At 40.0% G+C, this 27,470-nt stretch overlaps 1 protein-coding gene across 2 annotated transcripts in view; it reads left to right on the forward strand.

The window, feature by feature from the left end:
- Positions 1–25,956, forward strand: part of mtor (mechanistic target of rapamycin kinase) — an 86,441-nt gene extending 60,485 nt beyond the window's left edge. For both annotated transcript variants that reach the window (XM_069526774.1, XM_069526773.1), the window contains exons 35-58: positions 2,998–3,123; positions 3,957–4,088; positions 6,287–6,402; positions 11,289–11,406; positions 11,963–12,160; positions 12,729–12,829; positions 13,018–13,114; positions 13,352–13,450; positions 13,607–13,729; positions 14,739–14,921; positions 15,347–15,481; positions 17,154–17,328; positions 18,854–18,989; positions 19,245–19,392; positions 20,651–20,773; positions 21,229–21,311; positions 21,404–21,476; positions 21,978–22,052; positions 22,445–22,580; positions 23,802–23,867; positions 23,963–24,043; positions 24,282–24,362; positions 25,251–25,356; positions 25,501–25,956. In XM_069526774.1, the coding sequence (XP_069382875.1) occupies positions 2,998–3,123; positions 3,957–4,088; positions 6,287–6,402; positions 11,289–11,406; positions 11,963–12,160; positions 12,729–12,829; positions 13,018–13,114; positions 13,352–13,450; positions 13,607–13,729; positions 14,739–14,921; positions 15,347–15,481; positions 17,154–17,328; positions 18,854–18,989; positions 19,245–19,392; positions 20,651–20,773; positions 21,229–21,311; positions 21,404–21,476; positions 21,978–22,052; positions 22,445–22,580; positions 23,802–23,867; positions 23,963–24,043; positions 24,282–24,362; positions 25,251–25,356; positions 25,501–25,516 (2,727 nt within the window). In that variant the 3' untranslated portion in view covers positions 25,517–25,956. The remainder of the gene's footprint in view (positions 1–2,997; positions 3,124–3,956; positions 4,089–6,286; positions 6,403–11,288; positions 11,407–11,962; positions 12,161–12,728; positions 12,830–13,017; positions 13,115–13,351; positions 13,451–13,606; positions 13,730–14,738; positions 14,922–15,346; positions 15,482–17,153; positions 17,329–18,853; positions 18,990–19,244; positions 19,393–20,650; positions 20,774–21,228; positions 21,312–21,403; positions 21,477–21,977; positions 22,053–22,444; positions 22,581–23,801; positions 23,868–23,962; positions 24,044–24,281; positions 24,363–25,250; positions 25,357–25,500) is intronic.
- Positions 25,957–27,470: the final 1,514 nt, after the last annotated feature.

Genomic DNA, 27,470 nt, shown 5'->3' on the forward strand with positions numbered 1-27,470 from the left:
AAAACCAAGCATGACACAAAGAGAATTCGTTTTCAAAGTTATTTAAAAAAGGTTTGATATTAGTCAGCACCAAGACCATGTTAAAGACCGACACCCTTTGTTTTCTATAAAACTGTTGTATTTGTGTTGATTGGTTTTATCTAGCTGTCGAAATGCACTTATTCCCCACTCAATTACTTGTGACATTTCAAAGGTTTCTTTGAAATTAAATCAACCAATTTAATGGAAAACATGCACACACACACACACACCTGTGCAGTAAAATGAGGATACTCTTGATCATCTCGACTTTTTCCATTCATAAACCGGAGGTCAGTTCGAGGGGGTATTTGGGATCAAGAGGGGTCTTTCAGCAAAAAGTCTGGGCCCATAATGGCAGCACCGAAGGTGGGGCTGTTGTACTTGACAGGTTCGTCCTCTAGTGATTTATTTGAGGCTGACCTCACACATCTGTCAGTGAGTCACGGTTCCTCTCCTTTACTCTTTCTCCCTCTCCCTCTTCTTCTTTAAAGGAGTAAGATGTATGGCAAAGTGTGTATTAAAATACCACTTTTTGTTAATGTGTGCAATGAGAGAGTTTATACAATTCTTCTCATGTCACAACCAGCCAACTCAGCCCTAGGCAGCAGCTTGAAACTTTGAGACTCTGTTCTGTTTTTTTTATTTCCTCTAGATGCTGATAATTAATCATTTTAACTCTGAGAAAAGGTCATGCACCTTCATTGGACAAGTGTTGTTCTGTGGACAGGTAGCTTTTCAGCCACCTTTAATTAAATATCGATAGTACATTTACCCCCCAATTTTAGAGCGTGCTACCTAGAGCCAGTGTGTCCTGCACTCTCTCCAGCCTGATGAACAGGTGTGTTCTGACTCTGGGCTGGCAGTTGTTGGCATCTTCTGTACAGGTTATTCGCTTCCTAAGGGTTTCCTAAGGACCCAGCCATGCTGCCTTTTATAGTGCCCTTATGTAAGCGCTGCCTTGCACCCTGACAGCGTATTTTGTATTTTTGCACTGGTGGCATTGCTGAGTCTCATAAGTTAGACCTGTTGAGAATGCCATGACGTCCAGCCTCCCTGTTGACCCTGCCACACTTCTCTGGTTTTGTATTGTTCCTGCCTTGTCTGTGTCATCTCTTACGCCTCCACAGTCTTTGGGTGGCCATTTTACAAGTGTTGTCTTTGTATAGCAATGCTGGTTATATTTTACCTCTTGGCTCTCTTCATCTGCTTCCATATCCTTGTCAAGTGTCCAAGACATCCTGGGAAGTTCAGTGCTCTTTCTGGCAGCTCATATATATATATGTAGCTGTTTTAAGTTAAGTCTTACTTGTGAGTTACCTTTTTATTGCCATTACGATGGTAACATACAGCACTACCTCCTGCAGATATGGCCCTAATGATCCTGTATATTCTGTAACAGTTCCAACTTCCAATGCTGCCTTTCTACTCAGGGTTTTGCAAGTCACCAACTAAGATTGGAGCATGTGTAAGAATCAACTCAATGCTTAATATACTTGTATTGCTGCAGAAAAGTGGTATGTTAATCAATGTCTTGATCTCTGCAAAGTAGAGCCACTATGAGCCTTTCACAGACATATCAGTCTCTGTGTTTATTTTTGCCGATATGCACCAGACTTTAAGTTGTATATATTTTGTTGTATTTGAGGAAAATATCAATCCTCAATTACATTTCTTTGTCGTATGGGTTTGATAATGACTGAGGGAATCATCGCCAAATATATTTATTTAAAAAATGCATATATCAGCCAACAAATCTTTATCTGATCATTCTTGCTCCCACATTTCGGTATCCCGAAATTCCATATTCATCAAGCTGTGGCCTATTTTATATGAGGCATGTTGCAGCTGAACACCCCTCACCTCACCCTCCCCCTCCAAACAAGAAAAAGAACCTTTGGCAGCCGTCAGTTGTCATAAAAACTCAAAAGGTGTTCAGTTTCGACCAGTCTGGACTAATGTAAAAAACATGGTGGCCTCTGTAGAGAGGACCCCCTCAATGTAAATATAAAGTATTTAAATATAAAATGGATTTCTGGGGAAAAGAAAACTACAATTCATACAATTTAGATGAAACGAACTAGTGAAAACATCATGAAGATGATTCTACATTAAATTTCTGTCGATAGTTCCCTTTCACCTAAATCTTAAGCACTGGACCTTTAAAGATGTACTTTGACACGATTGCCATTCTTAAATTGAATAAGTGTGAATATGGGAAGAAGAAGACCACATGATAAATAGTTGTTCCTTTAAATGAAGTTGGGTGAACTGGATAATTTGGTACTGCACACAGCCTCTTATCCTGTCATGTTAAATCTACTCCAGAAACTGCAGTGTTTTTCTTTCCAGCCCCAGATTCAAACAGATTACTAAAAGATTTGCGTGGACATACTTTTACCATCTAAGGAAGTTACAGAAGGTAGAAGAAGGACTATGAAATTAGAAAATTTCAAAGACAAAGATAGATTGGATTATCTTTGAAGGTAGATAGTTGTACTCTTTGATGTAAGAATTTTATTATTGACCATGACCATATGTCTGAAATTCATATTTAATTGTAAAGACAATGTTACCCAGCACAAAGTTTATTCTCAAATTTTAATTGGAGTTGGATTACTCCAATGTTGTTTGTGCTTCCTGCTGCTGCAGCACTGTGGGTTTAAGAGAATATTTAATAGACCATTTCTGCTAATGGTCTTTACAGATCTATTTTAAATGACCTCTGTATATGTGTGTGTGCGTGTGAGTGAGTGCATTTTTTTCCTTTTTCTGACACTCGTGTGTGTGCATGTGAGTGTGTTTGTCTTTTTTCTGAAACTTCTGTGTGGGCATGTTAACGACAGAAACCATTGGTAGTAACAGTCCCTCCACGTGTGTTCTTTCTCTCGAGTTAACGAGTTGGTGCCTCTCTTTGAAGGGAGGAACAAAAGCATGAGGCTTTTAACTCATTGTTTTTCTGTGTGTTATTCCCTCCAGGGTTGTCAGCGTATTGTGGAGGACTGGCAGAGAATACTGATGGTCCGATCGCTGGTCATCAGCCCTCACGAGGACATGAGGACTTGGCTGAAGTACGCCAGCCTCTGTGGCAAGAGTGGACGTCTGGTCAGTACATTCAGTGGAAGGCAACAAAACTAAAAACCAATAATGACCTGGATTATGCTGTGAGGCTCCTATGCAGAATTTTAAAACATCAGATTTTGTTGTAGTGTCAAATACTGATACAGCATTAATGTGTAACTAAACAACTAATGTTCTACTGTATCACATTTAAGAAAAGGAGATCCTGCTCACAATAAAATACATTAACCATTTAAAATTAGACAACAGTGCAGTGTAATAAGAATTATATGTATTGTCCTAAGAGTCTTAGAATCCTCATGTCTGGCCCCGATCATTCATTCTATAATTAATTGTTATCCCATATCATTCAGGAGGAATAAATCAGAGCTGATTAAATAAGTCCTGTCAAACAGAAACAGGAAGTTGAGCTCTCACAGAGTTAAGTGCAGCAATGAACTCCAGCCATGAAATTGAATTTCACTTCAACCGGTTTTAAGTTGGCACTAATGAAAGTAGTGCAGGACTCTCAATCACACTGTTTAGAAACCTGAACCCACATATCTTCTCAATTAAAATGGTTTCTTTTTTTACACACAGGGTGACAGAGTCACCAACAATGATATCATTAAAAAAGAGATGTGATTACCATCAGTTGGAAAAAATTACCCCACTAAGACATTATACCCTGTGGAGTCGCAAGTTAAAGTTTCCAAGCCCCCCCTTTCTTTTTGCCTCTTTATCGGATAATCTGTAGTCGGAAGTCTGTGTATGTCGTTGGGAAGCTGCTATTATCACCTTCTGGCTTCTTTTTGAACTATAAACCTTGTGACCATTCTTTTGCCCTTTAACCTCTGTTGCACTCTTCATCCCTTTAGGCACTGGCCCACAAGACCCTGGTGCTCCTTCTTGGTGTCGACCCCTCCAAGCAACTTGATCACCCGCTGCCAACAGCCCACCCACACGTCACCTACGCTTATATGAAGTATATGTGGAAGAGTGCCCGCAAGGTAGGAGCAAGCAGATCATTGGTGGTTTGAAATTTAGATAGTTTTTATTGTTGTTCGTAGTTTGTAACTTTCAAATTAATTCAGTGTTGCAGTAGAACCATTATTAGAAATATCAACACCAACCAGCAGTATCTGTAAAAAGGGATTGAAATTTTAGAATACTGAACACTACATAATATCAGCCTAGTGCCAGTATAATAAAGCTCAATGATGCTGATTGGACCAACTGATTGTAGTTGCTCAACACCTCCAGAGAAAGAACACCACCCGCGAGCTAACACCCATCAGGATGCAGTTTGGATTGTTTGATACAGAACTGCAATATATATTAGTTGTAGGAAGAAAAAAATGTTTGGAAGATTCTCTGTAGTTGGCAATAAGGTTGTCTTGAGGTACAAATGTAAAACAGCTATATTTGTTTTTTCATACAAACCCTGTACAAACACACAAGAAAACAATGTGGAATTGCTTGAAGAGTTGAACCTGCAGAGGATTATCACCTGAACCGGCAGCTCCACTCTGCTTTACAGAACAGTATAGTGAGTTGCATCTTATTTTTAACAGTCTGAGCCACAATTTTATTGTCTTTGATCATTGTCATTGAACTTACAGTGACAAGGCTTCAGCAGGCAGCTGTTTTCTGTGATAAAGCTCTAAAAACCCAGAGCACAGTACTTGCTCAGCAACAAACAAGTAGCTGGTGAACATAGTGGAACATTTAGCAGCTAAAGAGCCAGATAGTTCCCTCGGGAGTTTGTAGAGACAAAATCAGGGAAAAGTTATTGCAAGTATAAATCAGCCTGTTAATGAGTTGAATGTTGGCTGTTACGTTTATTTGTGAATAAGTAAATTGTTGTACTTGCAGGTCTATAAATAAAAAGCGTGTGATTTGACAGAATTTTCAGGAGTGATTTGTAGTCTAAAAACAGCTCATCCAGATAATGACGTTGTGGAGGAAAAAATCCTTAACTCATTGCAGTTACAGCAGATCTCAAGTAAATATATTTAACTTTGGACAGTATTGAAATTATTAAGGTTTAAAAAGTTAGTTTTTCAGAAATTGTAAGATTAAAGGGTTTGATTTTATGTGCATTAATTATTGTTGTTCCTTTGGAGATTACGTAGCTCAGGTTGTGTAAAGCTTCCCCCGTGGTCAGTAAAATCAACTCTGTTACATTAAAATGAATGTTGATATTCATCTTTTGTGTCCACGGTAGCAGTGGATGAAGTGAGTCTCATTTTGTTTAGTTCAGAAAGATCAGTCTGTCTGTGCTACAGCACATGGACACATGCCAGCTTTCAGCCAAGGTGACCTAACATTATGCTGTATGTTTCACACTACATATTACCAGGGGGGACCCCCCCCACACACACACATTCTACACACACACTTTCACATACAGTATATATACCCCCCCAGGCACACATAAACATACACATATATTACCAGGTGTTGAATAATGATTGTGGCTCCAGAGTGCAGGTCTCATTAGTGGACTTAGGTAAGTGTTGTCAGGACCAGCTGCACTGCTCACCAGACGAATTAGAATTACAACACACACACACACACACACACACACACACACACACACACACACACACACACACACACACACACACACACTCATGCACATGCGCACACATAACTAGAGAGGACCGATCTGCACTTTTCGGGGACCGTTCCCGATGCGTTGGATCAGTATAGAATGCTCAGCATAGCTTGTTACGACTTGCTTTAATTGAATCTTCTACTGGCATTAGACAATTTGTAGTTGTTACTGATCATATCTGATCTGATTCAGTCAGATAATTCCATCATTTTCCTTCTACATGTAAACTTAACTCGAAGTTCATTAAAAGTAGAAGAAAATGCTGACCACAGCAGTCTGTCACTTTCCCAGATCTGTGCAAGCAGCTTTGTATGTGGCATAGACCGGCTAATTTACAGAGGTCCTAACTGATATATGAACAGAAAAAACCCAATCTTGCATTAAAACAGACAGACAGTTGAACTATAGAATACATCTATAGTCTTTCAAAACAATTATCATTTATAAAAACAATTGTGCTCGTCAACTGTTCACAGTTCATATATCACAGGCTTGTATTTCATTCATACTGTTTTCAGGCACCACAGACATACACACCTCTCTGGGTGACACTAAGTCTTTACCTGCATTTGTTTTGTACTCCTCCAGATTGATGCCTTTCAGCACATGCAACACTTTGTCCAAGGGATGCAGCAGCAGGCCCAGCACGCCATTGCAGCTGAGGACCAACAGCACAAGCAGGAGGTCCACAAACTGATGGCCAGGTCTGTCTGTCTCTTTACTGGAAACACAGTAGCAACAGTTCACCATCTAATGAGCCTTTCTCTCAGAAGATGTTTGGACCTGTCGCTGTAGCAAAAGCACAGGTGTGAACACAAACTGAATGATGGCTGAACTCCATGTAGCTGCTTCAGCTTCATGGTATTGTGCATGTTGGCTCACTGTCATGAAAATGACTGGTGCTATTGTTAATGTGATTGCAACACCTGTGAATTTTCTTGCTTTGACCTAATAAGGTTGGATTATGGTGAATATCAAGTGTCTACATATCTTTCCAGATTTCCTCTGTTTAAATATGTCTCTTCCCAAGCTTCAGCTGGAGGTGTTATTGTTCAAATTGACAATGCTTCTATCATCCCGTTCTCGTGAATGCCTTATTTTAGAAACACCTTAAGGAAGTTTCTTCAAAATTCATTCCCTTACAATCACTTGCAATCAAGGATGAACTGATTAGATTTTGGTGGTCAAAGGTCACTGTGAACTCTGAGACACATTTTAGGCCATAACTAAAGAATTGTGCTAATTATAACAAAAAATAACAGTCAATATAATTTATTAGTTTTCTTTCAAGTCTTCACTACAAAAAGACATAGATGTAAACTGCAATTTAAAGGGATAATTCACCCAAAAAATGAAAATTCACTCATTATCTACTCACAACTATGCCGATGGAGGGTTGGGTGAAGTGTTTGATTCTTGTTGAGTAAAGTATATCAGTCTACTGTAATATAATAATAATAATTAAACAGTTTCACTTACAAGTATATTCCAAGGTACCTGACTTAATCATTGCATTAAGGCTTAAGAGGTCATGGTTTCTCATGCCTTTATTTATAACATATAATTATACAAAACCAAATAAATTCAGAAAAAACTTTATATTTTCAGAAACCTGTTCTTTTGCAGTCTTATGGAACACGTTATTCTTTCCATTGCAAAGATGTGGCAAATAATGGCAATCCAATCATCAATTTCAGGTTTTTCTTGTTTCAGATTTTTTTTTCCAGCAACCTGGTAACATTTTCTGAAGGCAGAACTCCCAAATAGAGGGACTCCAAATTAAATGGAATTTTAAACTGGAAAGCGTTTTGCAAAACTTTATGAACTTCCTGCCAGAATGGGCTTAACATTGAGCTAGAGCAGAATATATGATAATGATTTGCCTCAGAGGACCCAAATTGTCTGCAGAAACTGGACAATTTAGTAAAATGAGTCTTGAACTGGAGTAAATAAGAACCTGATAACGTTTGTTCTTTGACAAAATACTTTCCATAAAAGCACAATTTGATGATGCTGAAAAACTGATTCACTACTGAGTTGACTGGTGTTTTGACGGATGATTGACACTTCAACAGTCTAACCTTTAACATTACAATGTGTTAATCCATACATTCATAATGCAACAATACTAAAGTCCATTGACCCTTATAGTATATGAGTAAACTGAATACTTATACTTTGAATTCATGCAGATGCACCAGAGGAAGTGTATAATTGTTTTTCCCTTTACAAGAAGCGCAGGTAATTGCTGATGATTATACTGTAGTTATATATGTACATTTATAGTACATTTTTATGTTTTCTATTACCTGTAATCAGAAAGTTGCTTTTAGCCTTTACTAGTACAAAAACCAAGATAGTAAGAGGGCACACTTGAATAAAGGAGTTGCATTACATTTTCTAGGGGAAAAAAACATTTGTCTATCAAGGTGAATACACATATGTGACTGACTGCATTGCTTTGATTATTGGTTATTGGTCTACAACACAAGCTGACAGACAAATTGACCCTGGTATTTTGACTTAGGCCCAATCCATCCACCCCTTGCGTTTCTTCTCCATATATATATTTTCAGATTCATTGTTTAATGACGCTGGCACAGAGCCCAAAGGGATAGGTGTTTATGGGCTGATCAGACGACAACAACAACAACAACAACAACAACAAAAAAAGACTGTGGCGTCCGACAGAGAGATAGCCAGTCCAGCAAAGCTAGAGCAAAAGTAAATCCACAATTTTTCAAATTCCAATTGCCACTGTTGTGGTTTGTGAATTCTAAAACCCACTTCATTGAATCAGAGAGAATGTGAAGCAATTTGCAGAAAGGAAAAAGTAAGCTCACATGTTTTCTGTCCTCAAAACGTAAACACACAGGGTCACGTACAGTGCATTCTGCTTCTTTTCCATGAGCATGACCACAATCTGGCATGACACCTTTTACTAGTCCATTGGCATCCTGTGGTCTTTTTCAAAGCTGGCCAGACTTTCTGAATGTCTCAGACTTCTCAATAAAATGATCCCTTTGGCAGTCATCTACGACATGACACCATGCCACAGGTTTCACCAAGTGTCGCTCCTCTCCCAGAGGGTGAGGGTGGGTGGTGCGATCTGTTTCTGACCATACTGGCACAGCCTTGGCACCTTTACTCCATCATTACCTCTACTCGCTGTCAGAAAAGATGAAGTCTGCTCGACCAGTTGGCAAACTTTACAGCAGATTTTTAGAAAAACTTAAATAATTATCTTATGTTTTCAGTTGCTGGAGTAGGGAATTAGAAAATGGAAAGTTTTATATCCTCCAAAATAGCTGGAAATGAATTCAAACTCTTATAGTTGTTTTCGTGCTCTTGTGGGCTCATCAAAATATTTGCGCTGTGTTATGTTCAAACAACTCAAAACAAGCAAAATGTGCAACACAGAAGCAGACAGGTATAATCATATGTACACTAAATCATACAGTAGTCAGATCTGGGCTTGTGCAGTCATGTGCGACCTCCCATTTCATAAATCATACATGACAACACACACACACACACATGACAACAGGATTTTTTTTTTTTCCCCCATCTGTGCATCTTCCAGACAGTGACTCTGGCTGTGTGAGGAATGCATGTTAGGGAAAACACCTGTATGCTGTCAGTCAGGACGTCTTCTCTCCAGACGTGCTGACACACTTTCCTGAATACAGGTTAGCTGCGTGGTATGGAGCACACCTGGACTGCTCCGTCAGACACACATATTCACACAATCACATGGATGCCTCCACTCTCTCCAAAGAATCCAGGGTAAATTCACTGTTTCTTTACTGAAGATCAGTAAGCCTTGTGTCTCCTGTCCAAAGAGACAGCTTGTTCCCAAACGCCCAGTCCTCCTCCTGCTTCTTCCCTCAAACTTCAGCCTGTCAACCACTTACACAAACATTTTGGCTTCGATGCTTTGAACCCAAAGTGCTTTCCCATGGAAAATTACATAATTCGAAAAGATTATTTATTGAAACAGTATTCAAACTCCTGATGGATTGGTTGACAACACACTGCTTGATAGTTTATCTGGTTGGTTTTGTTCGAATGATGTTTTGGTCCCAGAAAACTAGTCACATTCTTTGCCTGTCAGCATCTGTGTTTCTGTGATGGTTGGAGTCAAATCCCGTAAGGGATGCCATTGTTGGGTTAAATAGAATTAAAAAGGGCTTAGATCATTGAAAATCTCCAGATGTGATCCAGAATCTTTCAGCAGACCAATGCACTGCTCTCTTAAGTAGTGCTGATAAATGTGTGGATAATTTTAAAGTCCAGTATAATTATCTCACTCCTTTTAATAACTGCCTCTGTTATACTTAATGTCACTACAAACCCGTTATGAGTAATGACGACGATGAAGAGTGATTAGAAACTCATAATGATTTCTCTTTGTGGTTTGTCTCAGCAATGCATTTGCTTCCTTGTTGCTAATGTTTTCATTGCGTTAGTAACAAGTACAGAGCTTGCTGACACACTTTCCTGAAGCTGCGTGGTATGGAGCACACCTGGACTGCTCCGTCAGAGACACACAGTCACACAATCACATGGAAGCCTCCACTCTTTCCCAAGAATCCACAGTAAATTCACAGTTTCTTTACTGAAGATCAGTAAGCCTTGCGTCTCCTGTCCAAAGAAACAGCTTGTTCCCAAACATATGTTTTTTATGGGGTTTTTTTCGGGCTTACTTTTGTGTTCCCTTGCAAATAATTTTTTCTTCCTACTCCTTCTGAGCCATACGCAGTAGAGAGCAGCTCTGACCCTATTTTTCTGTCTGAACCCATCTGAGCTCAATAGAAAACCAATGGAGCCCGATCCGAACAGGCATTTTCAAATCTAATGCAGTTGATATAAGCTGCACTGGGTTTGTGTTACCTTGTCCCCGACATACATGGTCACTGCTTATTTCAGACATGTGAAGTGAAAAAATCAGCCCAGCTAAAGTGACAGACTCGACCTGAATCCAAATATCCTTTTAAGATTTTTGTCCAAACCCAGCATGGCATGCTGGTGGGCTTGGGTCGGGTGTCCACACTGTTTTATGTAGCCCACTTCTGCTCATCATCTACCAATGCAACCCTGCATATTGAATTTAACTTTTAACTGGGCACGGAGTATTAAAGTACTGCACTAAGGATAACTACATGGATACAGATCACTGCACATTTGTGCACCAATAATGAATTGACAATGTTGGTTCCACAGGAATTTATTGCGAGAGAACACAAAAGTAATCCTCAAAATATTTCTCACTGTGACACTTCGGGGGCCCTGTACCTTTTAGTGTTTCCAGTGTAAGAGTTAAAGCAGCACAAGGGTTCAGTTTACTGGAAGCTGCGTAGCCCTAGAAGCTAATAGCTCATTTCTAAGCCATCATCACACTAAAAACCAGCCATCATGTTGTCCTCTCATGTCACGCGATGAACAGCCACAGCAGTTGTGCTGGTCTCTTCACCTCTGCAACAATCTGTACTGAAAATACCAAACTAGCCATACCATACCAAACTGTGTATTTGAGAAGTAGCCTTAGATTAAATGTTTGTCCTTCTGTTTATCCCTTTCTTCCATGTAGATGTTTCCTGAAGCTGGGAGAGTGGCAGCTCAGTCTGCAGGGGATCAATGAGAGCACCATCCCCAAGGTTTTGCAGTATTACAGCCATTCCACTGAGCATGACCGCAACTGGTACAAGGTCAGTACCTCCCCTTCATCTCTAACCTTTCACTTTTGACTTATCTCTGGCCACAGTAAAATCCCAGCTGTGTCAGCAGGAAGCTGCCCTGACACTGATGTGTCATTGGGAAAACTTAAGAGCCCGTTTTATTACCATTCAAACTAACACATCATAAAAGAGCTTTTTGTTTAGTTTTTTTTCTACGAACAGTTATTTATTTTTGCTCAAACTGTTAAATTGCTGGTTCCTCCGCTGATGCATCAAATAAATGAGGTGATGGAATATCTGAGAGTATCGCTGCTTTTTCTTACACATACCTGACCTGCGGGCCACAAAGATATCACTACACCCACATTACCTCTCTTCCCATCCATCCGCAGAAACTCCTTGTACCCTTTCGCCTGTAATAGCTGGTTGCATAACGCAACAAACATTAAAGTCATATGTTTGGATGCGAAAAATTACAGCCCCATGGGACATGTCTGTCCCTTTAGTAAACTGGAAAAACATGGAAGTTATTTCCAGTTTCCACTTGGAAATCCAGCTTCACCCAGTTTGTACCATCTGTCTGCAGGCCTGGCACGCATGGGCCGTGATGAATTTTGAGGCAGTCCTACACTACAAGCACCAAAACCAAGGACGCGACGAAAAGAAGAAGTTGCGACACGCCAGCGGTGCCAGTGCTAACAGTGAAGCCAGCAACAGTGACAGCGAAGTGGACAGCACAGACCACAGTCCTGTCCCTTCACCGGGCCAGAAAAAGGTCAATGAGGTGAGAATCGGATGAAATCCTGTTCACAGTGTTCTCTTCTACCAGCACTCCCAGTCAAACCTAGTTTGGGTACACACAATACACAAAACTGCACTGTCTGCATTACCCATGCAGTGTTTAAGCCGCTCAAGCAACATACCTCATCCAGTTTACATTTTTAGCTCACGTGCAATTGCTACTGAAAAACTACAGATCCCGATAGATAGATTTATTTGTCCTTTTTCAGGAAATGTATCATTCTACACAGCAGTTGTCAGACACTTAGATATGTAAATTCTTCACCAGATAGCATTGGACTAAAGATTTCACAAAGTTTCTGCACTTTGTACAAATAAAACAAACGTATCTTTGTCGAGCAACTAAACTAAAACTATCTAATCAATTTTTTAAATTCTTCATTCCAGTTCTGCTCAGTCTTTGCTCTCCCCATTAATAGTAAAATTATGAATATTTGAACTGTAAATTACAGTGAACCTTGACATAATCAACTACAGTCGACACCTACAGTACATTGTCCAGAATGTTTGATTTTGTCATGCATGAAAAGACATCTGTTGTCTCTCCACAGGATCTCTCAAAGACGTTGCTCTTGTACACAGTTCCTGCTGTTCAAGGTTTCTTCCGCTCCATATCCCTGTCCAGAGGCAATAACCTGCAGGACACACTCAGGTGAGTTAAATGACTAACACAAGCTTGATGCACAGCAAACAAACAGCAACCTTCATCAAGGACACCATGTGGCATGTTAGGATAGGAGGACCTCTAGTGGTTGGTTGTGATTGCACTATTCCATTATCCTTTATGAACTGGAAAATAAAGTTTCTATTTGAATTCTTGTTCTGTGTTCTGCTCTTCAGGGTTCTGACTCTTTGGTTTGACTATGGTCATTGGCCTGAAGTGAACGAAGGCCTGGTGGAGGGCATCAAGACCATTCAAATCGACACCTGGCTGCAGGTAATGCATGCACACACTTTCAAACACACATGGGATTTAGCTACAGATAAAGAAGTATGATAAGTGAATACCTGTGGAAGTGAGAATGCTTGTATAGGATAAATGAGTAATGCTGGTGTGAATTTCAAAAATACTTTAAAATACAACATATTGTCAGTTCCCTCTCACTGTGTCTGTGCTCTATTTCATATATAACCCCAGGTTACAGAGTTTTATCCATTTTCTTTGCTTTTCCAGGTGATCCCTCAGCTCATTGCTCGAATCGATACCCCTCGAGCCCTGGTGGGGCGCCTCATCCACCAGCTGCTCACAGACATCGGACGCTATCATCCTCAGGTAAGTCAGCTCACACTGCTGCTAATATTTTATAAGGTAATATAAAACAGAACATTGGTTATGTAGTTATTAACCACATTTGTGTTAATAACTACATAACCAAGTACCATCAGTGAATAGTGCTGAATTGCTGGATTCTTCTGTTTTCTCGTCCAGGCTTTGATCTACCCACTGACTGTGGCCTCCAAGTCCACCACCACAGCACGCCACAACGCTGCGAACAAAATCCTGAAGAATATGTGTGAACACTGCAACACTTTGGTTCAGCAGGCCATGATGGTAGAGACACTAATTCATTTATACTTTTCATCACTGGATAAAATAATCTTCATCCTTTTTGAAGCATGAAGCAGATTTGTTCCCTCCACGCTCCGCTGACCTGCACTCACTTCACCAATAAATGCCAACACTCACAAGTTACTAGGACCCGATCACACAGTTCACCTGCCATGTGCAGCACGAGATGCCAGGACATCAGGGTTAAAATGAATGTAATGATTCGGATTCATGATTAATTCCAATTCAAATTCTTAAGAATTCAAAGTTCATTGCTCTTTGAAAGGGTGATTATTATATTATCATAACAGCTGTAGTATGAAATGGTTTGAAAATTATGACAATAATATAATTTATCACAATAATTTCAACAAAATTTGGTGTCATGACAGGCCTACCTTAATATCTTAATAATGCACCTGCAAGTTAGCGTTTTCCTTGCAAAGTTTACAGCTTTAGTTCTCTGAAAATGTATTTCATATCCAAGCAAAATTGTTGTTGTACACTGAAAAATCCCTAAGTGAATCAATATTGATTCGAATCTGGAATCAAATCAATTTAGGAAATTAGTAGCGATACCCAGCCCTAGAGACTTGAGTTATGCTCTACTAGAAGTTTGTCTCTGCTCCATGTACAGTAACTGTGGATCAATCAGACAACAGCTTTTTTCTCCTCCCTGACTTGAATAGTCAACTTTAGAGACTGAGTTCCCCCGCCTCTTTTTTATCACATTTATGTTTTGATCTCATAAAAAAGACATCAATTCGAATCAGAAAATCTGAATGTCTTTCTGCCTCTGCTGTACATGTAAATGTAAAAATCTCAATGAAAACAATGAAATCCTGCCAGTGTCTCAGAGCAAGTATTTGTGCTTTTGGTTTCACTCATGTGATTTGCTATAGCGATGAGATCAATTTGAATTAATCTAAAATGCTGATGTCATCCATGAAGACCAGAGTTATTTGTAGAAAAAAGCAAAGAGCAGTCTGACCTTTTCATATTTTTTGTCCAGGTGAGTGAGGAACTCATCCGAGTGGCCATCTTATGGCACGAAATGTGGCACGAAGGCCTTGAAGAAGCTTCACGTCTTTACTTTGGTGAGCGCAATGTCAAGGGAATGTTTGCTGTGCTGGAGCCTCTACATGCCATGATGGAGAGAGGACCACAAACCCTCAAAGAAACCTCTTTTAACCAGGTACGTCTTTACGTTCTTAAGGATTTGTTTTTACTTTGACATTAGTCTCGCTAGTGAGTTCATTCTCAGCACACTCCTATGACCAGTACATGTAGAGGGCTGGTGTCTTTCTTCTGCCTGCATGCTGAGTCGCATATCTGCTCTAGCTCAACTGCATTTCCAAATGCAGTTGAGCTAGAGCAGATATTACTTGTTTTATACAGAGAAGTGGATTTTTTTTCCAGTTCACTGGGCCACTGATGCAGTGGAATTGGCTCCTGATAGCCTGTCTAACTATGACTGATGGAACCATTGTCACTGTGTATGTGAGAGAGATGGACTCAGAGCTAAAAAAACACACAATGTTGGGCATTTTATGTGTAAAACATATTCCTCAATTGAGATAATAATGACGTTGTCTGATGTTGTCTGACTATGTGCTATAGGCTTATGGCAGGGACTTGATGGAGGCTCAGGACTGGTGCAGGAAGTACATGCGGTCTGGAAATGTCAAAGACCTGACTCAGGCCTGGGACCTCTACTACCATGTGTTCAGACGCATCTCCAAACAGCTGCCACAGGTGAGTGAAACTATAGAGTCGGTGCTCTGAATTTCTTATAAACTACCTTACATGAAAAACAGCATAGTTGTACAGTACAATATATAAATAGGTATTTCCTGAAGTACAGGAAAGTATTGGTGTTGCTTTAATATGTTCATCAAAGGAACAAATGACGGGTTCACACCTTGTATTAATATTTATCTTGGATGACCGCTTGTGATCAAATCTCACTTCACTGGCTCTTTATACAAATTAATAAATAATTAGATAAATATGTCAGTGAACAAAAACTGATGTGAATCAGAGAAATGTGGATGAAAAGAGTCCAGCACATCTATTATTGCTCTGGGGGAAAATCAAGCTGACATCCCAGCCTGACATCCCAACCCTGCATGCCGATGTCCATTCCAATCTCTCATCAGATGTGATGAGATATGTTCTTCTCTTTCATGTCCAAACTTGTTCTGTGATCTGCTGACAGGGAAAGCCCAAATACTGTCTGTTAGTCACGTAAAGTGGTATAATGGAAGATTTTGATAGAGGAAAAAGGGACTTCTTTCATTTATCCATGTCTGGAAGAATTCAATGAACAAGATGCCAACAGAAGTATTGAAAGATAGCTGTGTGATGAGACAGAAAGATAATGGAAATCAAAGAGGAAAGCAAGCTTGAAACATATCTCTTTAACCTGGTTTACAGACAGTACTTTATTGCATCTCAAGGTTGAATTTGGTATATTTTTTACCCCATTTTCTATTCTATCATATTAAATTGCCAGTATTTTTATTTTTTAATCTTTTTCTTGGCTCATCAGTCAATTGTCAAGCATTATTAACCTGCATTTATCTGTAAAACAATAGCTGTACAATTAGTTTGATTGATTGATATTTAGAAACCAGTGTCCACATTAATATTGCCACACTGCCGGATAAGCTCCTCGAGCTATGATGAACTTGTCTGAGACAAGTGCTGCAGAGTCAGAGTCAGTGGCACAACATCGAGGGCTTAAACTGCACCAGCACCAGCTTTTGTTGCTTCTGGAGTGAAGATGAAATTGGTCTGATAGATGTCATTTCTCACAGCCATCATCACATTGTTGAGGAATGACATTATAAACAGTTCTGTCAGGAGCAATCACTTCACAGAGCAAATGGAGACAGGCATACTATTTGACAGTGTGGCAGAGTTCTGCTTCTGGGGGGACGCTCCCCCGCTGCGGCATTACAGTAAGCAGCATGAAATACACAGCACTATAATAACATGCTGGGAGCAGTGCAAATATTTCCCCCACAGGGTATTAGCATAGATATAAACCCTCTTCAGGATGCATCCAGACAACAGATTCACAGCAGGTTGAAGCTGTGCTGGAGTCACCATTCATCAGAATGAACAATATAAGCATAAAAGCCTTTATATAGAAACAAAAGTCCATTTGTAAGCAGGTTAAATCACTGATTGTTGAGTGTAGACAAGCAGATAATAAGTTTATTGATGCACACAGTGAGTGAAATGTTCCAGTGGTTTATTGAAGGTTGCATATCAACAACTTTCTTCAGACCTTCACTTGAATATGAGCCAGTGTCTTTCACTCTGTGCATATTGCTGAAGGCATTGTTGACTGGAGCTGTTAGTCAGTGGAGTCTAAAAACTAACTGTCTCTTCTCTGCCACCTCATCAACTCTCCACCCAGCTGACCTCCCTGGAGCTGCAGTACGTGTCTCCAAAGCTGCTTATGTGCCGGGACCTGGAACTGGCCGTACCAGGCACTTACGACCCCAACCAGCCCATCATCCGCATCCAGTCCATCGCCGCCTCCCTGCAGGTCATCACCTCCAAACAGCGCCCCCGCAAGCTCACCATCATGGGTAAGATTAGGAGAAAATTGCGCAGGCCTTGGCTCTTAACCCATTATATTAGGAAAATGGATTAAAGAACGATCCAGTCATATGCTTTCACCAAGCAAGGGGCATCACATTAGAGAAAATTCAATATTAATATAATCTTCCACCTAAACAACAAAAAGGCCACGATTTATTTGGAATTCATCAGTCGTGGCAAAGTTAGGTGTGTGGATAGTACAGCAGAGGAAAAAATCTTCTCTACCAACAGAAGCAAGGTCAGACCAGTGATGAACTTCATAAAAATAGAAACAAAATGACCACAGAAAAACAAGGCTCGGTGGCCAGTCAGCTTTATTCCAAAGACATTGTTTTTTCATTTTCCTTCCCAGGAGGACTAATGCAGGCACACATCGCATCCTCCCAACATTGTTCGTGGTCATTAATTCAAATACAGAAATAAATCGGTCTGACATGTAGTCTTCATGCTGTATGATGTGAAATACAACACTAAAGTGCTTCAACAGTGGCTCAGCACTATAAAGTCTCCTTGTCCTGCAGCAAAATCCTCCGAATATCAATCACAAACCGTTCACTGTACTTCACTCTCCTCCTATGGCCAACGTGATACCTTGTTCTGATGTATCCCATAAGTGTTACACATCATACTGTGTAAAAGATGATGGCCAATACATCAACTAACCTCTGGAGCAAGACTTCAGATTAAGACCTGTCACCCGACTCCAAGCCACGTAGATTTACTGTCCGTGCTCTATCCCCCTAGCGACTCTCGGCACATCGCTCACAGGGACTGGCATTGAACAGGGACTTTGTTTTACTCCTTCTCCTGGAAGCATCAGTCAACTCCATTAAAAAAGGTTCTTTATGACAGTTACAGTTTGGGTGAAATAATTGTAATGTGGTCTGTTAAGAATATTGAGGACAGTATGAGAAAGTGGAACAAACAGACAAGTGAGCTCATCTGTACCTCCGATAACTTCAGTACATTTTCCTCTGTGTCATGATGAAAACTTGATTTTGCTTAATAGGATCAAGTTGATGTCACAGTTCATCCAGTGCAGGGATACATATTTTCCACTTTGCTCCACTCCATGTGATTCAATGAAAAAAATGAATTGATTAGAGTGAATGGATAAAACTTCAGATGTGTATTTCACAAAGTGGAACTCGTGAAGCTTTGAGTTCATTCTTTCACAAGTCACATGTGGGGTTCCTTTTCATAGCAGTTATTTTGACGTCAACTCCTCTTATTTGTTTTTTTGTGTGTTTACATTCCAAGTCAAACACAGAGTGAGGGATTGCTGGGAGGAAACCTTTCCTATGAACGATGTGGTTCATATGAAATCCTTTACTGGATGCTTAAGACATTGCTTCAGGCGAGAGTAACGGAGATGCAGGTGCAGAGCAGCAGGGGAGCACCCTGGAGAAAACAGCCAGCACTTCCAAGTCCAAACATATGATGTCTCTTCCATATTATCTTAGCCGTGTGTATCGCAGCATGTCAATGTTGTGTTTGTTGCGCCCTCTGTAGGCAGCAATGGCCACGAATTCATGTTCCTGTTGAAGGGCCATGAGGACCTGAGGCAGGATGAGAGAGTCATGCAGCTCTTTGGTTTAGTCAACACACTGCTGGCCAACGACCCTGCGTCACTGCGCAAGAACCTCAGGTAGAGCCACGCACGTTTGCACACACACACACACAAACAAACAAAGGACGGTCATGTCTCCATGACTTCAGAGGATATTACATTGAATTACATTGATTTCATGGTGACTTACTTTCACTTTAACCATAGTGACTACTTGCCTAACCTTAATCGTAACCTAAACTTAACCTAACCTTAAACGTAATTATTGTCTTGACAATGAATTGTTTGTTTGTCTGTTTTGTGTTTGTCTTGGTTGTGTATGTCACCGAACAGCATTCAGCGCTACGCAGTGATCCCCCTCTCCACCAACTCAGGCCTGATTGGCTGGGTACCCCACTGTGACACCCTGCATGCCCTCATCAGAGACTACAGAGAGAAGAAAAAGATTTTGCTCAACATTGAACATCGCATCATGCTAAGGGTGAGGAACCACTGAGATTCATAAGGTTCGTGCTACCTTCATGGTGAAGGGCACATCAGCCAAAACTTAGGGATAAAATTATACTTTAAAACTAAAAACAAACCAACCAAAATCTAAATAGTGTTTTTCCTAAAACGTATAATGTAATATAAACATGTAAATATTGTTTGATTACATTGTTAGAGCTCAGCCTTCCATCAGTTAAATAATTTAGAACCATTAAGATGTTAAAAACGCTCACATTCCCATGATGCAGTTTAATCTTATTAAATGCAAATGTATGTGTAAATGAGCTTTCGTGTACATATGTTATTAACTTGGATAGTGCAAACAGCTGGCCTCATTCATGAAATGGTTGTAAATATGTATTTTTCACATAAAAACATCCTCAGTGAATACTAAATAGATTCATTAAAGCTGAAGAAGCATCTGTTGTTACTGATTATATTGATGAATATCAATTAGTTTTTAATGGAAACACATTCACAGGTCCTGAATTGGCATAAATTAAGGTCTTATACCCTCCCTGAGAAATGCACACACACACACACACACACACACACACACACACACACACACACACACACACACACACACACACACACACACAATGTACATACAATGTACATACGTAATCTTCCTCACTGAAGTGTCACTACACAAAGTGAGTGTGCCTCAGGTATAAGGTAGCCATTTTGTGCAGAGGCTACAGGGTAGGTTAACAATCTGACATTCGCTGTGCAAACTCCAAAATGTGTCACAGCCACGTTCTTTTCTATTTCTTAATGATATTTGAGTTATTAATGATGTGTTACATTCAGTTAAAGCCTTCCTGCAAGATATTTAGCTGACCCGTCAATCAGTCAGGCCAATAATCAGATCACATTTAGATAAAGAACGAGGACAATGGGAGGGTAAGACACTGAGAAATTGTTGTCTGGTCGGTGTTTCTCTCTGAATCTGAGACTCAACAGTAAAATATCATTTTGGACTTTTTCAGTTCTGTTTGCAGGAAACTGTTTTCTACAAAACACAGACAGTTTACACCCAAGTCTCTTCAGTCGTTGAGGTGGTGACGACCTAGGTTGCAAAGAAAGACCTATAGTTGTCTTTATGTGTAGTTTTTTTTTCAGTAATGTATCAGGGTTTTTCCAAAAACTCTTAATGTTGTGCATCATCACAATTGGGGGGTTTGGATTCCTTTTGTATTTGATATCTCAATTGCATCATTTGACTTGAATTTTCCATTGTTTTTCAGATGGCCCCAGACTATGACCACCTGACACTGATGGAGAAGGTCGAGGTGTTTGAGCATGCCGTCAACAACACGGCAGGAGATGACCTTGCCAAGCTCCTGTGGCTCAAGAGCCCAAGCTCAGAGGTGGGATGCTCTGCTTTTCTGTTAACAGATTGAGTGTCCTTCATCTTTTCAGCATCCATCCTCATTGTTAGGTGGTTGTGAGAGAAAATGTCCCCGATGAGTGCTTAGTCATAGAAAAGAAAACATACATTTCTATAAATAAACATTTTAGAAGAGGCTGGCGTATTGATGTTCTGGCGGTCTTTCATTAGATAAGAGGAAAAATAGAGAGAGGAAAACTTTTTAACTTAGTCCAAGTTAGTGAGTTTTCTCTCTGCGTCCTACTTTCCAACCACTGACGCAGCCGGACTTTACAAACAGCCCTTGAATAAATCCATTGTTAGGAACAATAACACCTCGTGTACATGATGTTCTGCATGTTAAGTGTCTGGAAAGCCTGCCTGAGAATTCTCTGCTGATCTCAACACTGTGAACAAGAAGAAATCTCACAATCCAGATGTTACTTCTCCTCCCAGGTGTGGTTCGACAGGAGGACCAATTACACTCGCTCCCTGGCTGTGATGTCAATGGTGGGATACATCCTCGGACTGGGTGACAGGTGAAGTCTTGTATTATTTCCAAATGATTATTGGAATAATGACTGTTAACATAATAACACATTAATTACAATACAATTTTCCCATTTGTCAGGCATCCATCCAACTTGATGTTGGATCGATTAAGTGGGAAGATTCTCCACATTGACTTTGGAGACTGTTTTGAGGTGAGGAGAGATTTTCTTACAAAACATTGAGCAAGTTTACATAGATACAGATATTCCAGTGATTTATGTTATTGTGAACATTTACACTAGGTTACACTAAGTTAAGTTACTAATAGAATAGTCAATTCATATTCCTGTTTACATGTCACAGAGCATTATCTGGTTATGCAATTAATAAGTGTTATACATGTTGATGCAGCAATATGATGTTAAAACTTCAATAGGATGTTATAATGCAATTGGGACATATGCATGTTTACATAATCCTGTTAAGGTCAGAATACCACACATGACTTCAGTTAGTGCATATTCCACGTGTGACCTTTTTCAGGTTAAGGTAATCGGAGAATGTGGTTTAATGGCAGTATTACTTATTAGTCTCACTCAGACTATTAACAGGGTTAATAACAGAGTATCTCTCTCCATACACATGTAGCTATTGTTGCCAACATATCATTCTCTTTTATTTATGAGACTAAGTTTCATTACGACCTTTAACAGGTGGCCATGACCAGAGAGAAGTTCCCTGAGAAGATTCCATTCAGACTGACAAGGATGTTGACCAATGCCATGGAGGTAAGCAACTCGAAACACTAAGAACTGTGTCTATCATTGTGTGTAGAGACTGTTCTGTCACAAATCTGTTTAATAAAGATTCCAATGAACTACAAAACTGAACTTAAATTCGATCAAAGCTTTTTTATTTTAGTCAAAATGATCATCTTTTCCATGTGCGCACGATTCATCAGAACCTATGACTCACTGTGGCATTTATTGAATGAGCAAAGATGAAAAAGAATTAAATATGAAAGCATCAAAGTTTTAAATTTTATTCAGTAGCTCTTCTACTAAACCTCAAAGCACTTCTTCTCTTACCTATCAAACTGGATTACACAAACACTAGATCTAAATTCATAGTTTGTGTTGCTGTGAAATCTTCGTAAAGTGTGTGTCTGACTCTCTGCCAGGTGACAGGCTTGGACGGTAATTACCGCATCACATGCCACACAGTGATGGAGGTGCTGAGGGAGCACCGGGACAGCGTCATGGCCGTGCTGGAGGCCTTCGTCTACGACCCGCTGCTGAACTGGAGGCTCATGGACAGTAAGTGAAGGGAGGACAGTGGCAGACACATTACGTGCTTCAGACGCAAACAAGCACAACAGCATAAATGACAGTAATAAGGAAGTGGATGTAAATGAGATCAGCCCAATGAGTGAATGTTTGCACAAATTCCTCTACTTAATGTAAAAACTGCCTTTTTAAAAAATGTTTCACAACTGAGAAACTATTTGGCTCATGTTGTGGAGAAAATGTTTCAAAGAGTGGTGTCGATGTCTGAAGGTCGTCGGTTACATTCAAGTAAACAGGGTGAATGAAGCTCCCTCTCAGCAAATACTTTCAAAGTTGCCTGGAGGAAGAAACTGAAACAGAAGAATACGTTTTATCATAAAGGAGGCTCATTATTTACTGTTTTCATTTAACCAGATAATAATTCAGTAGTTTGTAAGAGTTTCTTGTGATCATTAAAACACATTCAGAATATTTTAGATTATACATAAATCTGTTATATTACCATTTTACAGAATACTGGTAGGGCTGGCACCGTAACTGCTATATGATAATACCACACTATTGACCTTGACTGGAGGGGCTGTAACATCACTGATGATTATAGGCCCCTCACTGGTGTGTGTTGAATGGTAATCTCCTGAGCCAGAGTATCATAAAGCAATATCTAGCATCCAGCCTGACGAACTACTTTCCATTCAAAACCAGGCCCATTATCATTTACAGTTAGCATCGAAGAAAAGTCCAAACCACACCTAACTATAATCTTATCCCAAACGCTGACCATATTTGGAAGTTCAACTTTCTTCCTACCTGCAGCTGCCTATACTTGGATTTACAAACACGACTGGAGACGTCTATGTTGTGCATCTATTGCAGCATGAAAGCTCTCCTCAGAGACTTTATCATCACTAAAGATAATAGTCTGAAAACAGCTTGTTATGTGGCTTTGCAGCATATTAGCATAGAAAGATCGTGCACACAATATATGTATAGCGCCTATATACACACAAGCATTAAATTTGTGTCAAAACTGGATCATTTTACTCATTTAAGAAGCAAACATTTTCTTAATAATATCTTTATAATAAAACCGAAGATAAATTAGATAATTGCAAAAAAGCACATAAGCACTGCTGAGCCACACTAAATTACTGCACGGGAAATTTGTTCACCTTCACGGACCTAACTTCTGCATTGTCTCTCAAGGATTTAAAAAAAGAACTCACACACTTTTCCCTGTTTGTCCCACAGCAAACATCAAAGGCAACAAGCGTTCCCGAACCAGGACCGACTCGTACACTGCAGGACAGTCAGTGGGTGAGTTTGGAAACTTTAGCTTTATCTGCTTCCTGTTTCTGTCTTAATGATGTGAGACAGCGCTTAAACCTGTGACTCTGCGCTGTCCTCTGCAGAGGCTCTGGAGGGTATAGACCTGGGAGAGACCACACACAAGAAACCAGGGACCACAGTGCCTGAATCCATTCACTCCTTCAGTGAGTCACCACTTCTTCTTCTTTCCTTGGATTATTTGTAGTTGTACAACTCTTTTGAGGTTTTCTCCGGGTGCTTTACCACGTGGCTGTGTTCATTTAATGCAGCACTATGGCCCACTTTGATTTCCCTCAGCTGCAAAGAGTCTTGGTGGAGAGAAGGAGCTCTATTTATATTTATATTTAATAATTTTTTTTATGTTGTTGATGCAAGCGTGGTTGTGTTTTCTTTTTTGTTCAGTTGGAGACGGCCTGGTACAGCCTGAAGCACTCAACAAGAAGGCTATTCAGATCATCAACAGAGTGAGAGACAAACTTACAGGTGAGTTCTGCAGCAACAAGTAAAAAACTGACTCCAGACTAATATTGACTTATGTAGAGTTACAGACCTTCTCCCACTTGTAAACCATATAAAAAGGGCTGAAATTCTGATTAGATTAATTCATTGGTTTATAAACTCAGTGCTGCTAATGATCACTCTTTCACGTCTGCAGGCATCAGGGCTTTGAAAACTTTGAGTCAAACTCAGTCCCAGTGTTTCCTGAGCAGTATATAAAAGTGATGCTGGATGGACATTGGCCATTTTCACAATGAATGCACTGACTCTGCGTTCTGTGTTATTACTCATGCATTAATGCAAAAGTAGGATGTTATTGTTGTCTTTATATATTTTGTATACAAAAATCTTAGATAGAAAATAACAGTGGAGTAAAAAGTATAATTATGTATATTACTCTATGATCTAATGAAGTAGATGTGTGAATTAACATGAAATTGTAACATGCAAATTTGTACACAGTAATTAGGTAAATGTACTTAGTTTTATTCCATCATTGTTTAGCCCACACCAGCACAAATAAACAACAATAATATTAAAATGCTAATTTATTGAACTGTATGATTCAATTTGAGTTGTTCTAGTCTCCTAGTCAATATATTATCTTATATGGGTGACTCATCTACCATTTAATAACAGCATGAGAGAGCTTCTCAAAAATTATAGTTTACCCACCTTTTTATTTTTACCACTACAGTCCTGCATATTTCCACACTGTCTGCTTATCCAACGCTTTTTTCTGTGGAGTTAAAATCCTAAAAATACGCGGTGCATGCTAGTTCGAGTCTTTGAGACCTGAAGGAAATCTACTTTTACCAGGCTGAATTTTCTGTCAAAGGCGGAGCGTTGTGACGAGAGTTTGTTCCTCTACAGGTCGAGACTTCTCTCACGATGAGACGCTGGATGTGCCAACACAAGTGGAGCTCCTCATCAAGCAAGCCACATCACATGAAAACCTGTGCCAGTGCTACATCGGATGGTCAGTACACCTTGACATTCACTGCTTCACAATTTAATTAGAGCAGTGACAAAGGCTGGATGTTTAATCTGTCTGAAGTCATGTAATTAACTGAATGAACTATAAACTCTTAGCAGACTTTGATGAGTACTTGTTTATCTTTAGGTGTCCATTTTGGTGAAGACCTGTGTTCAGCAGCCGAGGAGAAGCACTCAACTCTAACAGAAATCCACGATGCAGAGCAACACAGAATGTTTTTTTTTTCTTTAATGTTTTTCAGCTGCTGTTGAATTGTACAATTTTCCAGTGACACGTTTTAAGTATATGACTTAAAGTACATTAACACCTCTGGTTTTATCTGATGATCTTTTCCACATTTTTAACAACATCATCACAATAAGCTCTATACAGTGGCCAGAGTGTTTAAACATTTCTTACTTCACTCAAGTTGAAAACCCTCCAGTCCATCGTATCATTTTGAATTGATGAGATGGTCTGCCTTTTTACTAAGTTAAGCATTCTTTAAATGTAAACTCCTGAGAGGATGGAAGTAAAATTTGATTTGAGATCATCTTGAAGTACTGTACAGGCAGTTGTTTGCCAATAAATCCTGCAGAGATACCACCGTCCCTGTGCTGTGTTCCTCTGACATTGGCTGATCTTGTTACACCCACTGTGGTTATAAATAGAAAGGGGGGAAATGATGTTATAAAATCGTTTATTTTTGGCATCAGGTAAGTTTTTCTTTTATTGGAAAAACAAAGTGCACCTCTCCCCTTGTTTTTCTCACAGTGCCCACAGAGGGCACTCTAACTCCTAATAAGATCCTGTCTACTGAGGGAGAGGATGCACTGAGCAGGACAAAATATAAAACCAGAACAAAACTACATTTCCAACACTGGAGGTGGGATCTCCTGCTCTAACTGCAGTTACTCTGTGTTTATTTCTATGTTAAAAACCACAGGGAGACATAGTCATTCACAGTAAACGTCCCTGACAAATAAAAAAACAAACCCAACATCCCAAATTGCAGAGGCAGCAGTGGAGACTTAATTCGGTTTCCTTTGCAGTTTTCTCCTCAACGAAAGGTAGTTTCTGTTTTACTTGAGCTCATTGCAATTCCTCCTCGTATTTCTCCATTTATTTATTCACTGCATTCTCCTCTGAAGGTTAATTACTTGTAGATAGTTAGGGATTACGGATCAACAAAAAGCAGCCCATTGATCTCTTCCCTGCCGTACCCACCTCTGCAATGTCACACTCTTTACACATTGGAACAGAGGCCTGGTGATTATCTGTTCATATCGATTGATTCCCTCTCTGTTTTCCCTTGCTTTTTCTCCCCTCTCCTCCCTTGCATCCTTTTCCTCCACCCTGTCACCGTTTTCCCTCCTGCCAACAAAAGCTCATTATTGGAAATGTGACTTTTCATAGTCTTTGTCACCATTTCTGGGGTTCTTTCTCACTTGTCTAATTTGTTTGTATTTTTTCAACCTCTCAAGTCTGCAGAGGGGCAGGCAAGTCAATAGCTCAAGTTAAATAGGCTGCATTGATTGGGAGAGGGATTTAGCTGTTTACCAACTGTGGAAATGGGCGAGGGCCACAGAAAACAGCATGAGCGTCTGCATGGAGCGAGGCAGTGGTGACAAATGATACTCATTGGGAGACAATGCCCCTAAATGAGGGAAGGTGTCGGGCCTGGTGGTGGAGACTGGGGATGCAGCAGGCCACACTTCATCAGCTATTTAGGTTGTCACACGTAGCTGCCCAGGCTTAGCACCTTGAGCCAAGACTTTAGGAATGATGGGATACAGCAACCCATTCACCACTATATGCTTCCCCCATTGGGCCCCTGAGCTGTTGTTTTGCCTGTTGGAGTTCCCTCCATGTTTGATCTTGTCTTCCGCAAGTTATTCCCTTTGGCCTCGCCTCTTGACTCCAGAGATTTAACGACTCTCTTCAACATTGCCATGTCACACAAACCAAAGCATACAATCAAGATGGAGATTCTGCCTTAAATGTCTAAACATGAGTAAATCTTCCCTTAAGGAGATAGTCCATCCTTTTTCTCTTTACTTACAACTTTCCATCCATGGTGGCCTTTTATTCTCCTGCATTTTTTTCCAAGAGAAAGT

The sequence above is a fragment of the Paralichthys olivaceus genome, chromosome 6 (assembly GCF_024713975.1).
Source record: "Paralichthys olivaceus isolate ysfri-2021 chromosome 6, ASM2471397v2, whole genome shotgun sequence".
Taxonomy (NCBI): Eukaryota; Metazoa; Chordata; class Actinopteri; order Pleuronectiformes; family Paralichthyidae; genus Paralichthys; species Paralichthys olivaceus.